The sequence below is a fragment of the Corythoichthys intestinalis genome, chromosome 10, assembly GCF_030265065.1.
Source record: "Corythoichthys intestinalis isolate RoL2023-P3 chromosome 10, ASM3026506v1, whole genome shotgun sequence".
NCBI lineage: Eukaryota > Metazoa > Chordata > Actinopteri > Syngnathiformes > Syngnathidae > Corythoichthys > Corythoichthys intestinalis.
The window spans coordinates 5,977,011-5,993,337 of NC_080404.1; the positions used below are offsets into that span (position 1 = coordinate 5,977,011).

At 39.9% G+C, this 16,327-nt stretch overlaps 1 protein-coding gene across 2 annotated transcripts in view; it reads left to right on the forward strand.

The window, feature by feature from the left end:
• Positions 1–16,327, forward strand: part of ttc27 (tetratricopeptide repeat domain 27) — a 152,173-nt gene that overhangs the window by 48,323 nt on the left and 87,523 nt on the right. For both annotated transcript variants that reach the window (XR_009064570.1, XM_057847718.1), the window contains exons 4-5: positions 808–948; positions 14,365–14,467. Coding sequence is in view for 1 of the 2 variants with exons in the window: in XM_057847718.1 (XP_057703701.1) it covers positions 808–948; positions 14,365–14,467 (244 nt within the window). In the remaining variant the exon portion in view is untranslated. The remainder of the gene's footprint in view (positions 1–807; positions 949–14,364; positions 14,468–16,327) is intronic.

Genomic DNA, 16,327 nt, shown 5'->3' on the forward strand with positions numbered 1-16,327 from the left:
TTTTATATTTTTAATTTAAAATTAAGAAATGTGAATATTTACTGTTTTCTTTTGTATTTTTCACTTAAATATGATTAAATGAAAAAGTAATTTTCTTTTTAAATAACTAAAAATATGAATACAATTTTAATAATAAGAACAAAGTCCCGCATTTTCTTTTTTTTTTTAATTGATACTTTTAGACTAAAAAACAAACGTTATATACAAAATCAAATATGTGCCGTTTTCCATTTTTGGAGTTATTTAAAAAATGTGAAAAAATAAAATAAAAATCTGGAAGAGAATATTTGATATTATGAGGCCAAAAATAGGATTCAGAAGAAATTTACGTCAACAGTGTCTCGAAAAAAAAAAATGAATCGACTATCCAAATAATTGTCTACCCATTTGTTCATTGTCAATTACCGTAGTCATGGCTGGCTAGATGGCAGACACAATCGCACTCCGAAGTCGACCGTTCATTTGACCTTCAAGGTCTTAATGGATTGGGCGTCGCGCGCCGTCAATGGCAGCCATAGAGTTAACTGAGACACTATTATGTCAATTATTATTTTTTTGTTATGTTTAGTAGCAACTTGTTGGTTACTTTTTTTTCAAAAAATGTTGACAATTTTTTAAAATGACATCTCGATTCTTGGCAAGAGCTTATCTATAACCTTTTGGGATGCAAAGTATCACGATATATCATTTCGATATTTTGTCACATCCCTAGTACAATTACTGAATTATTTTTAGTATTTGTTGTTTAGTAATTGCACTATTGTTGCTCAAAGCTCCATGGTTCCAAATATATATATTTTTTGCCAGCCTCAATCCACGGTAGAAGCTATCCACTCTTGCATGCTCCTGGATGGTGAGTCTGTCTACAGCTTGGTGGCCAACCCATTCCTCCTCCTCTTGGCACGGGTGATTCTTACCAAATGCTCTTCCAAAATGGGACATCTTCAGGTAAACAACCATAGAAATCTCTAATTAACCATTGTGTGATTATGCATACTTGGTCACAGTAAGGCATAGAGCTGGGAATCTTTGGGCACCTAACGATTCGATCACGACTCCGATTCAGAGACTCCGATTCGATTATAAAACGATTATTGATGCACCCCCCTCCTTTTTTTTTTCTCTTTTTTTAAAAAATGTTTTGTACATTAGTTCCAAAATTGTTCAAAAATACTCTCAGGCTAAACCACACTACTATTTCAGTATCAAGTTAACATATAGCAGTAAACAAATATACAAAAATAACATTAAATAAAAAACTCCAGTCCCCATTCTGTATCAGCAGCTTTAAACTACATTCAATTAATTTAATGTTGTGAATCAACCGTTAAATTTGTAAAAATTGCTCCCGTTATTCCATAATATCCCTTTTGTCTACTTTCGACATGTGAAAGTTTAAAAAATATTTTAAAGATAGATTCAAGTCAATATTTTACCGATTTAGGAGTATTTTAGATAAAAAGTTAATTAGGTTTGCTTGGAAGGTTCGCTACAAAAGCCTTGCAGGGAAGTGTACTGCTTTAAGATGGCGGCCGTTTATAACGTCTGCATCTAGCTTTTTGTAGATGTGCTGCTAACACTACCAAATCTATATTGCATCTAGTCCTATATAAATGATATCCACCGTAACATTATATGGATGTACAGTAGGGTGTTTCATCTCACATGGGGTGAAAATAAAAGTTTTTGAAAATGGTCAGCACGGGTTCCCCCTAGTTCCATTTGACCAAAAAACACTCTGTGCAAAAAACTAGAGCGATTCATTAATATTTACTGGTCGCGCAGATTGACCCCTTTCAATATTAGCAAAAAAAGAGCAAAAAGTGCGCACATCTGTGATATTCACTTAAAAGATTAAGGAAGTCTGATAAAAACCAACACTGAAACTAACCTATTTGAAGAGGCATTCAGACATTGAGACAATATTTATTGCCGCAACATCAACAACGGTGATGAACATGAACATCCCACAACAACAATGAGAACATGAGCATTCAAAGGGCGAAATATTCTGCAAACGCACAGTCACAACAGGATTCACCAGCATCGGTTCTGTGTCACCAGGGCTACCTGATGGGCCGCCCTACTGGCCTGTCGCCGCAATGTGTTCTATCGCGGTGCTGTTCCCACACAGGGGCATTGATGGGCGATACGGCATCACGTGCTGAACTTAGCAATCACTCCACTTTTCGTTCGTTTCACGGCTCTTCGGTCGTGTTGGACCACCTTCATGAGGAACTGCTTTTGTTCCTCATCTTTGCAGCGGGTCTGGAACTTTTGGATTAGGGCAACGCCCCTCTCTGCAGAGTCATTGACCACCTGGAGAACAAAGACAGTTTGCCGTGTCTCAGGGTCCTCCACGATCTCTTCAGCGTTCTGGAGAGTGGCTTTCTTCCCCGCCAGGAGACCAAGAGTCTCCAGGGTTCTCCCAGTGACGAGTCCGGGAAGTCCTCCGGGGAAGGTGGTGCGCGTCTTTCCCTGGATCCGCTTGAGACCCTTTGCAGTGGCTGGGCGGCCCAGGTTGTTGATCATTTCAGCTCGGTCAGCGGCTGATATCCTCTCATCAAAGAATGCCAGAGCCACCCCCTGCTCCGCCAGGTACCAGAGGTGCCTCCGGAGAGCCTTCTCCGCTGTTGAGCCCAGCTCTTCATCCGGGAAGCGGGAGAGAGTCTGCAGCAGGTCCAGGTCGTTCTTTGGGGCCCACCGTGCGATGGGTGCCTCGTGCCAGAACTTGACGTACAGAAGACTGACGAACTTGGCCAGGCGATGGACTCCTCGCTCTTCCGCCCTCGTCAAATCAAGCTGCTTGTGGAACAGGGCCAGCTTGAGTATGTAGATGGCTTTGGCCATCCACCTTGCCTGATGGTACGCACCGGGGGCCCTGAACCGATGCATGTCTTCCTTCCCTCCGCCAAGGTAGAGAAGCGCGAGCTGGAGAAGTTCGCGGTAGTCCTCTCTCGGGTGTACTCCATCCCTGATGACCCGCTCCAGATCCGCGACCATCTCGATCCTCTGGGCCTCACTCCATGCATCCAAGGGCTCATCCTCATCGATGGTGCTGAAGGAAGCCTTGTTCAAGGAGTCCCACCTGTCCTGGAACCTCTTGAAAAATGGATACCAGGGCCTGATGGTCGTCCGAAGAGAAGTTCGAAGGTGTCCTTCAGCAGCAGCTCGTAGATGTGGTGTCTGCATGCCAGCCAGAGAAGGGGTCTCCCAAGGGCCCTTTCAATATTGATGCACGCTCCGCTGATCATACCACTATTGGAAGCAGTTGTGTCAAAGGATAGGGCTATGATCATGGCCGCTGTCTTTTCATGCGGTTCCAGCAGCTGTAGGACAGCAGCCACCACCTCTTTCCCAGTCCCATCGACAGACACAGGTACTCCGAGAAGCTCCTCGAAGTTTGCTCCGGTCAGAACAACAGCGATTCTCTCCTCCGAAGTCCGAGAAGAGGCGGCACTTGGGATGAGTTTCCCATCCCAGTGGAGAACAAGGGGAGGGGGACTTCGGAACGGTTCTTCATCCAGGTGCCTTGCTTCGGTTTCTCGATGCTTCCTCCTCATCCGATGTACCGTAGAGGCTGAGGCTGCACTCTCCAAGACATCGTGCCCCAGGGCTAAGGCTGCAGCGACAAAGGATGTCGCTGCCTGCCTGCTGGACAAGTTCTCTCGGTCCCATGTCGTTGTGAGCGCTGGAGTCATTGGATTTTGATTCTTGGAGGGAACACTCCTCCGTGGAGTCTTCTCTGGAGATGGACTGCCTTTGAAGTCGGTGTCGTTCGACATTGAAGTGGATGACGCTGAGGAGGAATACCCCAACTCGACTTTTTCAAACATCTCATCCACTTTCTTCGCTTGCTTCTTCTTTCTCATTTCTGCTTTCTTTTTCCTCTCTGTCTTCCTGACGACAGCGGCCACATGAATGTTATCCACACTGCTCATTGAAGAGGACTGCCAGTCTTCCCGTTGTAGCTCCAGGAAAGCCAAGTCTTCATCCGGAACAGCGTCCATCAGTTCGGCCTTTCCACTTGCAATATCGAAGCGCTCTTGCAGGTCCCCCTTCCAAATTTCCCTCTTCATCACGGTTGTTGGTGTCGTCCGTTTGTGGTCTTTCTTGAGGCTCGTGTACTCGGTATATAGGCTCTTGATGTTGTGACGGATCCTAAACTCTGCCTTCACTGGGATGTTCGCTTTCCCCCATACTTCGTGCAGCTTTAGGGACACGCTTTTGAGGGCCTCAGGAAGGGTTTCTCGGAGCTCCTGATGGTGATGTAAGAGTACGAGAAGGACATCTTCTCGAGAGGGTAGGCGGGATCCCAGGAATTCTGGCTTCGCAGACTTGTCTAAGAGCCACAAGAGGCTCTTACTTTGTGTGCTGGCCATGACCTGAAGGAGAGGGAGAGATAAGTCAGGATAGGATGACAGCGGAATCTCAACTCTGCCCACACTCACTAAAGGAGCAATGCAGATGGTCAAAGTGTGCGACACCTAAATATGAGCCGATTTTGCCAAAACTTTGCAGAACGTAGTTTTGCAAGGAAAGGAGCCCGGGCAAACCCGTGCTGACAAAATTGTTGCACTTCGATATTCCTGAAACACCCTAATGTACAGCTTTTCGGCAGCAGTCAGGTATGTTGTTGTGTTTTTTTATCTCGTTGCATTAGTTGAGCTAGAGCCGTGAGTTGAACATTGGCATTACCCGAGGGGCCGGGTAATGGGAAGCATGATGTTTAGCTACTCTCGCTCCGTTCCGTCCCGAAGACGGCGCGGCGCGCTGAGTGTTGTGTACTTCCGCTTTACTTCGCATATTTCAATAATCGGAATTTGGATGTTTGTGAATCGTTCTCGAATCTTCCACGGCCGAGTCGCAAATAATCTAAGAATCGGAAATTTTGCACACCTCTAGTAAGGTATCTCTTTGCGTTTTGATCATACTCAAACCAAAAATAGTTCATTGTACATTACAATCGGTTCTTCCGCCTCACAAAACTATCCATCACTCTAACAGCTAACTGCCTTGCATTGCTAATTGCACAGGGTGGATTCAGAGCAGAACACTACTCGTTAAAAAGCATGCTTCTAATTTTGGAAGAAGTATTTGAATTGTACTTATTGTCATCCATTTAATACCGGCCCTTGCTATCAGCTAATAGTAAATCTAAAAAAAAAAAAAAACATTTTCTCTATGCGCAACAAGCTCGTGCCGTTATTAATACATGAGAGTGAATCAACATAGACTTCATAATATATTGACTGCTAAGATCCGTCATGCACTGCGCCTTGCATTCAAGTAAGGGGCCGGCCTTATCAAAAGGAGCTGTTCACAAACACGCACGCAGCGATCTAACGCTGGATTTCTGTTGAAAAAGTATGAAAGCTGTACCGCACACAAACAGGAAGTTATTTGTTCGAGAATTCAAGGTAATTATTGAATTTTTTGTACGATGCATGCATTTTGAAACGCTACTGCATTGGCATCATAGGTCGCAATATTTACGTAAATAAATGCTAACAGCACGTTATTTTGGCTTTTATCCAAGAATCGAGACCGTTTTACGTCCATATCTATAAAGAATTTGGGTATTTAAGCATTTATTCACAGGAATTTTTCACTGGAAAAGCTCCGTTTATATCAGGCGGCCGCTAGCTACATTTACTGACAGACTAACAATGTACTTAGACATATTTACGTGAAATAAACGCTAACTGCACGCCTATTTTTGCTTTTAACCAAGAATTGAGACTGTCTTACGTCCATATCTATCAAGAATTCGGGGATTTAAGCATTTGTTCACTAGAATTTTAAAGCCGTAATGTGAAGTAATTTCTTCACATGCCAAATAGGGTCACAAGTAAAGTAATTAAACATTGTCCAACAAATAAAGCATGAAAAAATAATTTATATGTTGTATATTTGACAAAATAATCGCGTTTCCGAAGTTCGAGCCTGAAAGGGGACGAACCCGGAAGTGATACGTCACACCGGGAACGCGATGGCACCTCCATACATACGGCCGCCATACAAAGCCCTTCAAACAATGATTCAAACAGCGATATAAGCGATAGATCAAGCGCAAGGGAGGAGATCCAAGTTTTTGAAGAGTTGGAGGAAGAAGAGGAGAGATTGGAATTTTATGTTATTAGCCAGACGCTAATCAGGATGCAAACAATGTGCCTAGACTTCCTGAAATGGAATGGATACGAGACCCATCGAGATTACAACATTGGTAAGATATAGGCTGTTATTATTTTCATGATTTGAAGATGCAGGCATTTGCACATAATTTTATGTTTTTGTCTATCTGATGACATTGTTGAAAAAAATAATCAGACTTCATGTTCATTTTGGCAGATCCGGCAGCTCTCATGCATATAAAATAATAATATAAAAATGTTGGGGGGGGGGGGGGGGGGGAGATGAGTCATTGTTATATCTTGACCGAGTGACCCACATGACACCTGTATTGGCTTTTACAACTTTACTCAACGTCTTGCCAAGTGACTCTGAACAACAACGTTTCTCTCTTAGTGAAGGAGTAAGGCACAAACAATAACACATTTAAATGACATGCGTACACTCTACTGGTGACCTCCCATATTACAACTAAATAATATCCACTATATCACAGTCGCCGATGGCTTTCTCCACTTTATTGTGGCAACAATAAGAAAACAAAGTGGCGTCAAATGGCGTGAGGAAATGTATTTTTTTCACACAAGCGAACAGATTACAAAGCACCACTTCAGTGTTGTCCCGAGACTACATTTCCCATGATTCACTGCGTGGCCTGCGCGCTCGCTGATTCGCTGCCAGACATTAAAAGCAACACTTGTCACCTGTCAGCGGCTCTCGCGAAGCGGCGAAACACAAACTAGAAGGCTATCAAGCGATCACCATGAAAGAAACGGAGAACCGTACAAATGCAATGCAATGCTTGAAGCATGAAGGTGGAAATACATAATACAAATACAAATAAATGTGCAAAAACTCACCGGCGGTGTGTCTCTTACTGCAACGTGGCCGTGAATTACCGCGACGCCGACCAGCTTATGTGCACATCCACACCCCTTTCCCGATTGACAGTGGATTAACCCTTTCGGACAAGATCGTAGATGACGCACAATTTAAACACGCTTAACCTAGCGAAAGCAACAAGAACTATGATCGGGGATAGCCTCGGCTAACGTCGCTAGCTTATACTGTTCATTCCACAACAGCTGGCAGCTCTGCTTTGACAAAGTCATCAGTCATCTATCCAAAAATCACGCTTGCTTTTTGGCAAATCCTTGATCATAAGCAGACCGGTTAAGGAAGCAGGCATCTTCGAGGTGTTTGCAGCAGAGAACACTACTCGATGATGGCATGAAATTCATTCGCTACGTGCGAACGAAAGATGTCAATTTACGTGCCCTGCTATCCTTTGGCCACTCATACAACTTTTCGTTTGAGTGAGAACAAAACATCGCCACACACCGCCGTGGCATCTTACCGAGAAGCAATGCAACAAACAATACTGTTCTATGGCGGACTTCCCTCGCACTTCCCGGTGTGACGTAATTTCGGAAGATTGCCGAAGAAAAGCATTTTCGTTGTTGCGTTAAAAAAAAAAAAGAAAATATGCTTATAATTGTTTAGCCATTGATATTATTCAAAAACATGGTTGGCCAACCTTAGTTCACATTTCCCCTTTAAACGAAGAACGCTTTTTGTCTGTAATTCCACTCGGTCAGCTTTGACGGCCTCGCCAACAATACGGGCCCCCTATTTATTGGCCTGTGTCCCGTCAATACATTATGAAGTCTATGGAATCAACTTAGCCATGGGACAGAAAATTATTAAGTGATCTAATCTGACATCAGCAGCTCTGGTGTGCTCACAAGTGCAAAAGTGTTTTTTTGTGTCATTTGTGGTTCATTGTTAATTTCCCCTTTAAATACTCTTTGATGTCAGGGCAATTAATTAATGCTGCACCTTGGAATATGTCCATATAGCTAGCGCTTGAAGTGCAATTTATGCACGCGTTTCCATACAACCACGCACATTCTTTGTCCATGTCAAGCTATATTTCGCCAATCTTCTTTTCTTTGGCACTTCCCATTAGAGGTGTGCAAAATTTCCGATTCTTAGATTATTCGCGATTCGGCCGTGGAAGATTCGAGAACGATTCACAAACATCCAAATTCCGATTATTGAAATATGCCAAGTAAAGCAGAAGTACGACACACTCAGCGCGCCGCACGGTCTTCGGTACGCAATTAGGGACGGCGCGAGAGTAGCTAAACATCATGCTTCTCATTACCCGGCCCCTCGGGTAACGCCAATGCTCAACTCACGGCTCTAGCTCAACTCATGCCACGAGATAAAAAAAAAACAACAACATACCTGACTGCTACCGAAAAGCTGCTACAAGCCACATTATGTTATGGTAAATATCATTTATATAGGGCTAGATGCATTATAGCTTCGGTATCGTTACCAGCACATCTACAAAAAACTAGATGCGGGTGTTAGTAACGGCCGCCATCTTAAAGCAGTACACTTCCCTGCAAGAATGTTGTTGCGAACCTTCCAAGCGAACCTAATTAACTTTTTATCTAAAATACTCCTAAATCGGTAAAATTTTGACTTGAATCTATCTTTAAAAAAGTTTTTAAACTTTTACATGTTGAAAGTAGACAAAAGAGAAATTATGGAATAACAGGAGCAATTTTAACAACTTTAACGGTTGATTCACAACATTAAATTAATTGAAAGTAGTTTAAAGCTGCTGATATAGAATGGGGACTGGAGTTTTTTATCTACTGTTATTTTTGTATATTTGTTTACTGCTATATGTTAACTTGATACTGAAATAGTAGTTTGGTTTAGCCTGAGAGGATTTTTGAACAATTTTGGAACTAATGTACAAAACAAATAAAAAAAAAAAAAAAAAAAAAAAAAGGAGTGGGGTGCATCAATAATCGTTTTATAATCGAATCGGAGCCTCTGAATCGTAATCGTAATCGAATCGTTAGGTGCCCAAAGATTCCCAGCTCTACTTCCCATCTTGACAAGCAGAAAATGAATCTGCTTGGCCAGAAGACAAACATCCATGCAAATGCTCACATTGTGAGAGGTTTTGTGAACATTCTCGTGTCATGATAAGAATTATGTGAGACAGACAAACGGTTGATTTTTACACTGCCAATGATTTTTACACTGTAATGACTCAATGCATGCATTAATTTTTATGAAAAATACGTTTTTTTTCTAGGATTAGACAAATAGACGGTTAACTGCAAGGCTCATAGTTATGTTCACCTTTTTTTTTTTTTTTCAAAACCCCTTGCAGTTATTGTTTTTGTATAGTTGGCATTCTGGCGCTCTGATTTGTACTTTTTGTTCACAGGGCACAGTTTTTGCAACGCTTTATTTTTAAAAAGATGTGGACCATTCTTGACAGTGTGACTAAAATAGTGAGAATACCATGACCCTTACCAATGGAGTGGTTGCCACAGCTTTAAATTTGAACGCTGGTTCCAACTAGGGCTGCAGCAACAGATTATTTTAGGAATTGATTAATCTTTGACGTTGTTGACGTCATCGATGACGTAAATGCTTCGACGGGCAAAACATACTGTCGACGGGTATTGATGGGTTAAAAAAAAAAATTACATGCGGATAAAGTTTAGAATGGCGGGCGCTCGTGATGCAAGCGGTTGTTACTAACAGCCCCAAGGGGGCCGCTGTTATTTCAATATGACCGGCATTGTCAGATTGAGCAAAGAGGAAGAAAGTGGGCGAGCGAGAGAGAGGGAGCGAAACAGAGGGAGTGAGATCGGTGAGTTTGGAAAGTGCGCGGGTAGCGCGGAGTTCAGTGGCTGCAGCCCCTGCGTTTTTGTTTAGGACAATAAAAGTATCCATAAAGAGCCATCCGAGGCCTCTCGGTGTTTTTATGCACGTCGCCGCCTTCCTGAGGAGGACATGGGCCGAACCGACGACGAGCCAAGTGAATCGCTGGTTCACTCCTCACTATGGCGAGGAGTTGAAAACACCGCCAATTACCAAAAAGGGCAGAATTGGTGACACATGAAAGTGGCGTAAAGCCAAAAAAGCGGACCAGAATAGCCAGAGCCTGGAATAATTTCAAGGAAAATATGGAGGGTGCTACTGTGTGTACTCTTTGCTAAGCTGAGCTCGCATACCACGGTAGCACGTCGGCTATGAACGAACACTTAAAGCGCCGTCACCCAAGTATAATTTTCCAAGACAACAAGAAACAACAAGCTAGCGGATTGTAAGTCCATACAACTAACTATTTTTTAAAATGGAGGTTACCTTTATGTGCATCGTATCAATGTGCATTTTTATTTGATAAAATAATTAATATATATATATATATATATAATATAATTATTCATTCATTTTCCATGCCGCTTATTCCTCACGAGGGTCGCGGAGGTGCTGGAGCCTATCCCAGCTAACTTCGGGCAGTAGGCAGGGGACACCCTGAATTGGTTGCCAGCCAATCGCAGGGCACAAGGAGACACACAACCATTCACGCACACACTCACACCTATGGACAATTTAGAGTGTTCAATCAGCCTACCATGCATGTTTTTGGGATGTGGGAGGAAACCGGAGTTCCCGGAGGAAACCCACGCAGGCACGGGGAGAACATGCAAACTCCACACAGGAAGGCCGAAGCCCGGGATTGAACCCTTGATCTCAGAACTGTGAGGCAGACGTGCTATCCACTCAGCCACCGTGCCGCCTAATATAATTATATATATATAATATAAATGTATATATATTTTTTATATTTTTTAAATTATTATTAAAGTTATATGGATCATGAAGCTCCCACTTGGGGAAAATATATACATACATCCTGTATATACACAATAAAATGAAAATATGTATGGAAACAGCACTGGCCTGCTTACTGTAATCCATGACTGCACTAATTTTAGTCACTTTATATTATAAAGTATCATTGTGTATATACATATAGTATTATACTATAAAATTAATACTATATATTTAATTTTTCTTACTGTGAGTATGTGTGCCTCTCATTCAAAATAGTTGTAATATTTCAGTGTGCCCTCTACTTTATCTATTTTCAGGTTAAAACAAACAAAAGTTGAATAGTTTTTCCCCTCCCCCAAAAATGCGGAATGCACATGAGAAAAAACATCTGAACTCACACAAAGTATTCTGAAAATGGTTGTCCGGGACATTGCAATTCATTTTAACATTTAGAACAATATAGACAATGACATACCACAAATAGAGTAAGAATTGTTTTGACTCATGTAAACGGAAACACTGAGACTTCACCTCTTTAACAGTTTTTTTTTTTTTGCACTAGTTAATGCCAGGATCATTTGACCTAATTGTTTGTGATTTATTATTATTATAATTAGTATATATGTATATATATATATATATATATATATATATATATATATATATTAGGGCTGTCAAACGATTAAAATTTTTAATCGAGTTAATTACAGCTTAAAAATTAATCGTAATTAATCGCAATTAATCGCAATTCAAACCATCTATAAAATATGCCATATTTTTCTGTAAATTATTGTTGGAATGGAAAGATAAGACAAGATGGATATATACATTCAACATACGGTACATAAGGACTGTATTTGTTTATTATAACAATAAATCAACAAGATGGCATTAACATTATTAACATTCTGTTAAAGTGATCCATGGATAGGAAGACTTGTAGTTCTTAAAAGATGAATATTAGTACAAGTTATAGAAATGTTATATTAAAACGCCTCAATGTTTTCGTTTTAAAAAAATTTGTAAAATTTTCAATCAAAAAATAAACTAGTAGCCCTATTCTGTCCTCAGTGTGCGTGAATACACAAATTGACAGATAGCGAACATAAGTTCCAAAAAGAAATCAGACGGTGTGGCAAAGTTGCATGGGCTTTACTGAAGTCATCTCTTTTTGATAGGAGCACGTTTCTTGTATTTTTGTAAAACTGAAAATAACAAGGCAATGTGTCAATAACTTGCATAAATCACAAAATAACATAAAATGTACACACACGTGTCCATTTGAGCAGTAGCACTAGCCAATTAGCTCACAAGCATCAAACAATGTAACTGCATTTCACCATATATGTGAACAAATTCAAATACACGTCATCAATAACTATCTAATGCTCATGAATATAAACAAAGGAGGAATATAACTCACAAGCGATGCATGTATTAGACACAAACAGTGTGATGGGGCTTTGAGAACTGCCACTGAATACTGGATGCGGACGTTAGCTGGTCTGAATAGCACTGTCTCTTAGTGTGAGTTCGCGTCGACATATAATCACGTCAGAAAAGCGCGCCGAAACCCCAATAATCAGCTGCACTGAATCGCCAGCAGAGGGCGACATTACGCCACATAACATATGCAAGTCACACCCAAGCGCCAGCAGAGGGCGGAAAAACTCCATAAAACACAATTAACAAGTTGGCCTTTCACTGTACTGACATTTAAATCTGTCTGAGCGGGCCTAGTGCGTTAATTGCGTCAAATATTTTAACGTCATTAATTAAAAAAATTAATCAACGCCCGTTAACGCGATAATTTTGACAGATAACACATATATATATATATATATATAGATTTGTTATTTATTTATACGTTAATAAAGAATGTAGGTGTTCCAAAATGTTTTTTGTGAATAAATAAGCGTCAACAAAAATTTCATTATTAAAGTAGTAAAAAAATAATTTAAAAAAATAATACCATTAGTCGACTAATCGTAAAAATAGTCGGCTGACTAATCGGGAGGAAATTAGTCGTTTGGGACAGCCCTAATTAATCTATCAACTAATAAGCACGAATAATGGAGTAATTGAATTAAGGAACATTTAATGCATTGCAAAATAAATTTTAGGAGATGTAAAACAACGGCTTGCTAAGATAGCACTTTCAAAAGACCATTAAATGCAAATACAAAATAAAATACCTGAGTGTTTCATCAAACCATGCAGAATTGCACTTTCATTTAAAAATAAATACCTGAGCTTTATCTCAAATGGTATTAAAAAAATGAATGATAGAGGATAAATAAAAGAAAAGAATGGCTAATTTGCATAGCAAAAGTCCGCTAGCTTAAATGCCATAAAATGCTAACGTTTTATTGTTATTATTAACAATGCTCTAAACAAATCGTTCAAACACATACAGGTAGTCCCCGGGTTACAAACGAGTTGCACTCCTACGCTGGTGGCGCAACGATGATTTCCGCGTAAGTTGAAATTCACTATTTAAGTTAAATCGTGATAAAGTCATAAATCGTAAAATAACTATCCAAAAGCATATATTAAATGTCATTGTACTGTCCTCGCGAAGACGTTGGCGCTAAGTCCTAGCTAGAGAGCGAGCTAAGCTTCGAAATGACAATGTCAGATGTCCGTGTGGTTTGCTGACTTTGTTCAGCTGCTCATGACATCAATTAGTTTCGTCTTCAATATCAGCATTTCAAATTTGCGTTTATAACTCGCTACTTATATAGCAAATGACAATCCCACAAACGACTAGCATGTATCAGTTAGCGACATACATCATCAAAAACAATCACATAAACTCGCCCCAATTGTTCGACCACAATTAAAAACGCACAATAAACAGTAAAAAAAGGCTTTTTAAACCGGTGTTGCCCCTGTGGATGCTTCACAACCGACAAATGTGCATGCAGGCTTGCAGCTGTAATCTGTCCCCTTAGTCGTGGGAGCCGTCACTACCCGCAAATGCGCTCTTCTTTGTGTGTGCGCTCTTTTTCGCGTGCCATTAGTACTACCTGCTCTACGCTTCCTGTACCAAAATAAAAGCATGCGTCACAAACCAATAGTCAACATTATTAAAAAAAAAAAAACCTAAACAAGACTCCAGCGTCTTAAAGTCGAACACACGTAAGTCGGGTATGTTACAACACAGGGAGTACCTGTATTCACACAAAAACGGTTAAATATACCTATAAACTAAATTACAAATGCATAGAAACACACTGGGGGGGGGGGGGGGGCAGGGTGAATTCTGGATGACCTTAAAAAATGTAATGTAAAAAGGGTAATCAGTTAATAATATCAATCTTGGGTACCTACACATTCAACTGGGTTTGTGACAATGGATTTCAAAACTTGTTCCATATTAGCTCTGTTTTTTGCGCAAAAGTATTTCTTTAGATGTGAGCTAGTTTCGGAATTAATAGGCATTATCTGTCAGAATGCTACCTTTAGATTACATCTGTGCCGTATGGAATAAATTTTGACAGAACGTCATTTGCTTTTGCACAACAAGATATGCATCATGTATTCTGAATTAACTTCTTTAAATATTTCAAGCTCCTACCCTGGTGGACTCTGCGCTACGTCAAACTTCACCAGCAAATTCTCGAGGCGTGTTCTCAGCAGCTCCTCGACTTGTCTCTCATCAGCATGGAGAAAGGTATATATTTCTCAGTGTGTAGTACTACATTATGATGGGTGAAAAGTAGAATCACAGCTGTGTACTCAAAACATCAAGCTGTTCAAATAAGCAATATGCAAGATATAGTCATGCTCCAAATGGAAATGTGGTGTTAATTGAAATACCTTTTTGTTGGATGATGTTGATTTATGCATTAAATCATGTGATGAGTCACTTGAGTTCAGTAAACAATCAAATTTGAACGAATTGAATGCTGTCTATCCAAGTAAATACAGTTTTAGTAGCCTTAGAGATTTATTTAGACTTTAGACTTGAAGCGAGGGTTCAGGATTTTTGACCTTAGGCTTAGTCTTTCAGGTAGCGGGGGTTTAGTTAGTTGGTGGAGTTGAATTTAATTGAAGTTAAATCTAGTCAAACAATTTTCCCCATCTTGTTTTGAGTGTTAGACTAGTTAACAGATGATGCGCCAGATTATTCCACTTACTTGAAGTACGTAGATATTGCCATTTGTTCTTAAGCCCAGACTTTAAAAAAAAAAATTGGTTATTTGTCACCTAAATCAAGAAAAAATGGCTTTCAAATAATGTTTTGAATCATACTTATTCTTGAATAAAGAACATTTCTAACAAAAATGTTTTATATATAATAGTTAGTATAATAATTATAAATAGTTATAATTATTTAATTATTTAGTTATAATTAGTTAATTAGTATAATAATTTATTGCTTAAAATAAGGCTGTTAAGCTTATTTTCAGCTAGCTATTTTTCTTCAAGAAATTTGAGTGAAATATACTTGAAGCGCTGGCAGATAATTTCACTTATTACCAATAGATTTAGAGTGAAAACAAGGGAATTAAACTAGTTTTAAGGTGTGTTTTTTCAGTGTAGTAATGTTAAAAATGGCTTACTTTTAAAGGCATTATTGTGCAAGTTAAGTATTTACTCTGTAAGTTATTGTTGCCAAAGGTTTACTATTACACAATATCTGTCTTTATTTAGATGTTGGAATTTACTACTTGTTCACATTTGATTTTGAAAAAAAGAGCAATTAAATTATATTTTTGCACAGTAATATTTTCTCTTTTGTATACCTTAAAATTTTACATAAATCTTTTAATAGAATTATTGGCTTGACATTACTGGTTATCGGTTGGAACGAGGAGGAAATGGTAGGTTATCGGTTGAAAAATGTATTATCGTGCATCACTAGTTTGCAAGTTATTTGTTAGTTTCAGAGCTCTGGAGTGGCTAAGCTAGTCGGAGTCAATGGCAATAAATAAATAGCATGCCAATAAAAAACAACATATGCACACATGAAAATCATCGATGACCCATGCAATAAATAGTGTTGGCTATATTTTCAGGATAAAGTTATTAAAACCTAACATTGCATGTCAATAACTGTACTATGACTTGCAACATTTGTCATCCAGCAGCTCTGCAGGGATCAGGCTGCAGAGTGGAGTGATATTTTTTCCACCGGTGTGTTTATGTCGTAGCCAGCAGCAAGTAACCACAGCTTATATTGTTCCTTGTTCTTCATAGAGAATTTGTGGAAACTTCTTTGCCCATTTCTTCAGTACGTTTCCACAGCCTCTAAATTCGCCATGTTGCCGGCCGTTAGTTAACTCAGCAGACTGATGCTGCAATCGAGGAAGGTGGGAAGTTTCCAACCTCTCGATCTGGAAAAATATCATTAATATGCCTCCACTCTTTGATCGCTTATGAGAAGTCAGGTTTGCTAGAGGTCAAAATGTCTTTTGAAGGCCAAAATAAAAAACAACTTGTGACGATCAGCCATTGTTGCCATTTACATTCACTTGGAATGCTTTGAGGTCGCAACTGATAACCCTGCGAGCGGGATAAGTCCGACTTC